This window comes from Egretta garzetta, unplaced genomic scaffold, assembly GCF_000687185.1.
Source record: "Egretta garzetta isolate BGI_Z169 unplaced genomic scaffold, ASM68718v1 scaffold228, whole genome shotgun sequence".
NCBI lineage: Eukaryota > Metazoa > Chordata > Aves > Pelecaniformes > Ardeidae > Egretta > Egretta garzetta.
In genome coordinates, this window is record NW_009260758.1 from 1,198,807 (window position 1) to 1,206,193 (window position 7,387).

Here is a 7,387-nt window from a genome sequence, read left to right on the forward strand (position 1 = left end):
CCTCCCGGCCACTGCCTACAGTCTGCCTGGCACGGGGCTGCGACCAGCAGACAGCAAGGTATGTGCCATTTACCAAGTTTTTATGACTATACCTGCCGCTTGCCTACATGCCTCGGGAGAAGGTTGGTCAGGACAAGGCTGTAGGTACAGCCTTCCACTCCTTACACAGACGTGTGCACCCTTCGGGGGCGCTGCGGTGGCAACTTTAGGCGTGACATTAGGTGACAGGGCTTCACTGAAGGGGGAGAATAGTGTCGCCTTTTCCCAGCTGCCTGTTTCACAAAGCTTTGAAGAAATCTGCTGGTTTTGAGGTGTACCTCTTCCTCCCTTAACCTTGGTGGAAACCAGCTGAAACACCTACAAGCCTGTTCAAATAATCAGTTCAAAAGTTATTTGGAAGCAAACACACAAGCAACCCGAGCTGCCTCCTAGCCTTACACTACCAGGGCACGAGCCACGTTCCCTTGGGAAATCAGGATCCAGGGGTTTCTGCTGTATTACAGCATCCAACTTTTAGGAAAGCTTGCAGATGAGACAGTAGCGCTAAAAAGAAGATAAATCCCTTTGTTGTCAGCATTGCACAGCAGCAACCAAGCGAGAAACAGAGTCACTCACATTCCTTTCCTTTCCTAAGCCCTTGCTCAAATAAACCAATGCCTTCTCTCTCACTTCTAAATTAAAATGAGGACTGTGCCGTGCCTAGAACAGCGTCAGAGAAACCAGCTACAGACTGTGCCAGCGAGGACGGGGAGACGGACGGAAGCTCCTGGGGCCGAGACTCCAAAACGTCCAGCACGGAATGCTTCCCATCCTTTTGCACAACCGTCACCAGAAGAACAAGTTATTTCAGTTTGAAAAATCAATATACCTTGATCTATTATAACTTTGACCTCACACAGCTTTGTGCCCTGGCTGCCGGAGTAAGCTCTGAGTAATTGATCACCCGACTCTTTTCATCCCGAGAGGCGTAGTCCAACGCCCCATGGACAGCAGCTTTGTAAGGACCAGGTAACAGGAGCCAAGTCAGTCACAAATGGGTGGTTCATTATTTTACTCATCTGGCTCTAAATCAACTACGGCTTTTTGCATACTTGTACACATCACCCCAGTATGTATTTCACTACCCATTACAGGCAGGCAGGTTGGATGGAGCCAGACTACACTTTCCGATATAAAAGAACAGCTCTAACGGGGTTAAGCTTTTAAAAAATAAAACTTTCCTGTAATTTCTGGCTTTTTGACCTTTACTAACAGGACAGGATTTTTCCCATCAACCCAAGTGGTGCAATCGTATTTTGGAGGACTGTCAAGGCGCTGCATGAGCGGGACAGATAGCACAACCACACCTCTACACAGTCCACACCAAATCACTGCAAAACCGTGCACGCGAATTTGAAAGACAGGCTCCTACTTCCTCCTAATGCTCTCCTTTTGAATTAAAAACAAAGAAAGAAAAAAACAAAGAAGACTTGGCCAGCCTGAAAAAGCCGTCTCCAAGTCAGGCTTTAGTGCTGCCAAATTAATTACTGACCCCAAATAATTCCTGTTTGCAGGACATTGAGTAATGTACCACAGCAGTGTAATTTGCAGTGGAGGGTTTTATCTCCTGGGAAATTTTTTGAACAGCAATGGCTATTTAAAGCAATGCAGAGGCAAAATATTTGCTTTTTAGAATGTATCTTTATCAGTGTCTTGGCAGGGATGCTTTAATAGGACACAGAGACTGGGATGAACACAACGGGAATAGAAACCTCACCCCCAGCTCCTTGAGACTGAACACGAGCTGTTTCCACATTTATTTGCAAGTCAATTTTGGGAAGCTATTAATGACAAATTTAGCTTTTCATTGCTAAAAGCCCCTGGGTTGGAGCAAGCTAATGAAAGAAACGGTTACTTTAAGACATTACCTCTCATTTTCTCTCAGGATGTCTTTTCCTTTCTTCCAAGAATAAGTAGGTCTGGGGGAAGCTTTCGGCTTACACTCAATGATTACTTCACCACCCACTTTAACCAGGGTTAACTTCTTCAAGAGCGTTTTGGAGAAGTCTGGACCGATGGCTGAAAGAAAAAAACAAAACAACACAACAGATCAGAATTCCCTCTGGAAAACCCAAAGTCAGGCTCTTCTGAACATTACAATATTCCAGGGCGACTGCATACGGGAAAATTGGCGCACACACAGAACCCATACAATTAATCAGAAACGTTAGTATTTCCAAAAAAGTCGACATTTTTATGCTTTATATTCATAATTGTCGCATAAACAGGGTCTTTTATTTTCATGCTGTAAGGGTGGGAGACCTTGACATGGCCAGGGCTGAACCGAGCAAAACAAGGCAAGACTGAAGTAGGCATCGGGGTGCAAGGTACTCTCGAACCATCTTTCTTCGTCCCTCCAGGGCAGGCTCTTCTGCTTTGTGAAAAACAGTCAGAAACAGAGCGTCGCAGGCCTGGGAGGGAGGAGACGGTTTGGCTTCTGATCCCTGCCTCAAAGGATTTGTAATGATTTATTTGATGGGACCTGATGACAGGCAGAGCTTTGAGGCGGCTGCCTCTAGACTGCCTCTGGTAGCGAACTCCCCAAAGACAACCAGAAGGTTTTGTTTGTATCAAAGCAGGATAATTAATTTTTTCAATCTAGAAAGCGCTAAGCAAATGGGTGAGGCAGCTTAAGGGTTTTATGAACAACTCCTGCCCTGCTCGCTACGTCTTTGCTGACAAGAGCTTTGCTTTCGTACCGATCAGTGGCAGCAAACTCTGCCCCAACCCCTCTGATTCTCTCCATCGCCTTTGCTAGCTGCGTGCCCGCACCCTGTGCCTCCTGCCCCATCCCCGCATCCCCCAAGCCCGCAGCATTTTCCTTGCCTTGCTTTCTTGCTGCACCCCGGGAGGTGAGGGTTTAGATCACTGTGCATCGCATCTGCTTGATGCTCCATAAAATGATCTAGAGCTCACCTGAAGCAGCTGGGAGACAAAACCTGCCGCGTGATACAGAAAGCAAATTCATTTTTCTTAGGGCACCTCGCCTGCCTCAATTCTTTTGGATCTCATTCCCGTCGCAAGAGAGCTGCATAACGTAATGGTGCACCGGTAATGGGACGGGCTCTGTGATCGAACAGCTCTCGTCTTCCACTTCCATGAATCAGAGCTCACTAATCTCTGAGCTGTTTTGTCTTCTGTCTCTGATCACAGACGGCTAACTTCATTTTAGACAGAGGAAAACACGGATGTTGCTAAAGGCTGTAAAAGAGCCACCTGAAAACCAACACCGGCTATGTCAAATATTTCAAAATTAAAGGCGGCGTCCTGAGGATGACTTCCCACCAATGCACTCAGCACCAGACCGGTTATTATTTATATTGCATTATCATAATTAATACATTGTCACTTCTGGAAATAATTTCTCAGAGGATTGTCCAAAATTTATAAGCGAAATAGATTTTTGAATTATCTTGTTATTTCCACCTCTGTAGTGAATAGTTTAGACTGGGTTTTTTACCAGTCATGTGCCATTTCCTTCTCGGTCCTGCACGAGCTAGAGGAGTTGCACGATATCGGTTTCATTCTGTGACGTTCAAAAAGTTGTCACCTGACATTTAGAAACTCTGGGCTCAGATCTCAGCACTACTGCAGCTTCCCTGCGCCACTTCGGGGGTAATGCATTTAATTCCTTCACACCTGGTTTATGAAATGAGAATTTTAATTACTTTTGTTTCACTCTACCCCACTCTTCCTTTTCTAATTTTTTTTTTGTTTTTTTTTTAAAACATTTAGCCTGAAAACTCTTCAAGGCAATGATTGCATCTTACTATGCGGTTTTACAATGCCCAGCACAACAGAACCCCGGTTTTAGCTGAAGACTCCAGGCAATATAATTGGCACCAATAATAGAGAAGAATCAGTCTGAGAAAAGCTCTGTCTGTAATTTGCCATTTCTCTTTTTCACTTAATTTTGCTGTAAGTCTCACTTGCTATTGGGGGTGTTTAATCATCTCAAGTGCTTAACTTCAGGACCTTTTAAAATAACCATTTTTGTACTCAGAAAGATCTGTTTAAAAGCTAACATTTCTCCGTGAGAGCTCAGGATATTGACCTCCTCTGAAAACTCCAGTGAAAAGGAAAACACGCTGGTTTTTGTCAAAAATATGCCAAATGAAGTGACAGACAGAAGTGAATCTGCAGCACACTGCTCCGGAACTTTTCACGTGACCTACAGAAGCAAGGTTGCACGACCCACATGAGAAGTCAGCCAAATACAAGCTATCTGGCAGGTTTTTAAGAGCGGGCTCTCCACGGGCTTTGCTTTTTGTGCAGACACGAGGTTGGCCCCTGGGTGCTGTGGGGCTGCTGGGCAAGGGAGTACCCACCCATGGAGGTACCCACCACCAAGTCTTGTGAGAAGAGCTGCCTTCCTCCCAAAGGCTCCCTTTTACCAGGGTTTTGAAGAGACAGGAAAAGCATCAGTGGGTTTATTTCGATTTCTTCCATGCAGTAACATGTCCAATAAATCTTAGCACTGCGAAGCCTAATTTATTGAGCATCATTGTGCTTCTCTTCAACAGCAACACTGATAATCTTTCAAATGAATTTTTTTTTCTATGCAGGCATCTATCGCTGCTGATAAAAAATGACCGATAATTGAAAAAGCCATAATCAGAAAAGACCTCACGCTTTGTTCTTCAGGATAAAGTGGGGAATGATGCTATTGAACATTCGCTTTGAAAACAATGAAACCACTATTTAATCATGAATTCTATTTAACCCTTTGAAACTACGGATCTATGCCGACGTATCGGTTTCCTGGCCTGCCAGTCGTACAAGAGCCCCGTCTGTGAATGCGGGACAGACTCGCAGGGCAGCTGGGGGTGGCAGGGACCTCTGGAGACGGCCCCGTCCCACCCTTGCTCAAGCAAGGGCAGCTACGGGCAGGTTGCCCGGGGCCATGTCCAGTTGGATGTTGATTATCTCCAAGGATGGAGATGCCCCAACCTCTCTGGGCAACCTATTCTAGCATTCAACCAGCCTCATAGTACAGAAGTTTTTCTGATGTTTATATGGCATTATCCTCTGTTTCAGTTTGTGCCTACTGCCTCTTGTCCCGGCACTGGGCACCACTGAGAAGAGCCTGGCTCTGGTCCACTCCTTCCCATCAGGTATTTAAGCAACTGGATTCAAAGGAGCTTCTCCCGATAGTAACTGGGATGAGTAGGTGTACACAAAACACGTGGGGCAGAAGTTGTTTTTCTTGGCTAGGGTTTGGGGTGGGAGCGTTACGATTCCCATTAGAAGGGTGAAAGGTCTACTCAAGACAGGTGTAATATATAAAATCCAACGTTTCCCCAAGAGTCAGTCTCTGCAGCCCACGAGCAGAGGCAGTTACTGCCCAGAACGCTCGGAACTGCAATACTCAGGTTTCTCCATGAACGTTTCTACCCAGCAAGACGCTGAGCGAGCTTACCAGCTCCCCATGCTCAGTCACTGGGAGGAATACGGGAAGATGGGATGATGGAAAAAAGATCTGTTCTCTGTCTATCCACTTCCTCGAGTTTTCATTTCATGTCTTACTTAAAAACAACAACTTGTCAGAACCTCCGTAGCACTTCTGCTTCAGCTGCTGAAACTTGGCAAAACCAGCCTGGGTGAAGGCTTTGCTGGTTTTGGAAGGCTGGCAGCATTCAGAGAAGTAAACTTACCTATGACGCTCAGTTCTGCACTGGCAAAAATGACGCCGTGTCTGTTTTCCGCTACACACTGATACATGCCGGCGTCTGACAGGCTGACGTTGGTTATCGTGAGCGAGCCCTGCTCTAGCTGAACTCTGCCCTGTAGGAAACAGTAAAACAAATAAAAAAGTAAGGAAGGAGATTCCTCCTTGAAACATAAGCCCAGGGGTGGTTGTGCTATATTTTTATACCAAAAAAAAAAAAAAAAAGGGGGCAGTAATGGGAAGAATTTGCATGCTCCAACCTATTCATCTGCCAGCTAAATTTATGTCAGGTTAGATACTAAACGGTAAAACCAATGCAGTACTTGGTAAATGCAATTTAAACTGGAGGACTTTCCCTTGACTTCTCATTGATTTAATACCCAAAGCATTTAGATTAATATCCCTTTCAAGTACACAAACTTGAATCAAAAAATGCACTTTTGTTCCTCAGTGGCACATCCCAGCCAACCTTATTCTTTAGAACATTTACAACAATGGTAGTATGAGTATATATGGCAACGAAGGCTAGGAAGACTGGTTGACATCTTAGCTAGGACAGAGAGAAATACTTAAAATCCTCTGCAGTTTACTGAAAACAATATAGATGTTAATAATTTAATGATCCTTTACTTCGTATCAGCCCCGAACGTGATTTAAGTACAAGACCATCTGCTAGTGACCAGCGTGAAGCAAGCAAAATTAGCGTGTGGAACAAAAGACCAGGGTGTCATTTGTCAGCCTAAGGATATGGAGCTCGTGTTATTAATTTTAATAAGTACAGCAAAGTGTTCCCTCCCCCCCCGCCAGAGTTTCACCATTAAAAAAAATAGTAATATAAGGAGCTATTGGCTTTCTACTTGGCTGTAGGGTGGAAATTCAATGTTTGCGCAATCTTTATCAGTGTTTGGTCAAATCTGGGTTGCCGTATTTCTTTCATAATAAATGAAGGGAAAAATATGCTGGCTACCATGAAACCAATGCTTTGGTGACTTAGTTTTAGTTTGTGGTTGTACTGGGACTGAGCGCTGAGCCTCCAGCGAGAGGCTGGGCACCGGGCGGTGGGAGGGGGCGCATCCCCCCAGCCCCTGCACATCACCCTTCTTCAGGCAGCTCTCCATGTCCCTGGCAATGGCAGGACACGCTCCAGGTCGCCCACACAGGGACACAGCTTGGCAGGAAAAGTGGGAACGCCACTGAAGACCAGCAGGAACGCTAAGGTTTCATTAGCAGCTGAAGTTCACCCGAACATCATAAAGTAAAAGAAAAAAATTAAGCTGGGGCAATAATTTTCTGGCTGCGGGCTCCCATTCAGCCATTCCTTCTTCTTCGTAAGGGTCTCTCCACCCTTAGGTTTGTAACACGGCTCCTTCATTTCAGGGAGGGCCTCTGAACATAGAGCTGTTGTATGTCCTACTTGTCACTAACAGCAGCTCTCCTGACGCCGTACAGAGGTGCCCACCAGGCACGGCGAGGAATTGCCTACACAGCGGGGAGATTTCAGAGCACCACCATCCTTCCTATTTCCATCCCAAAAGGAATAAAACATGCAGAGATGAGAAAGCTGGCGGAGCCTGAAGGCACTTGCGGAGCCTGCGACCCCCCCTCCCCGGCAAAGGGCTCCAGCGCTGCCTGCCTGGGGCAGCAGCGGCTCCCCGTCCTTCAGCCAGCGGTACGAGGGCT

General features: G+C 45.9%; 1 protein-coding gene across 1 annotated transcript in view; it reads right to left on the minus strand.

Moving 5' to 3' along the window:
* The window catches only part of CNTN4 (contactin 4), a 138,667-nt gene that overhangs the window by 61,430 nt on the left and 69,850 nt on the right, over positions 1-7,387 (minus strand). Inside the window, 3 exon segments of the mRNA XM_035901394.1 lie at positions 1,908-2,058; positions 5,694-5,823; positions 7,341-7,387. The exon segment at positions 7,341-7,387 is cut by the window's right edge and continues 36 nt beyond it. Of these exon segments, the coding sequence (XP_035757287.1) occupies positions 1,908-2,058; positions 5,694-5,823; positions 7,341-7,387 (328 nt within the window).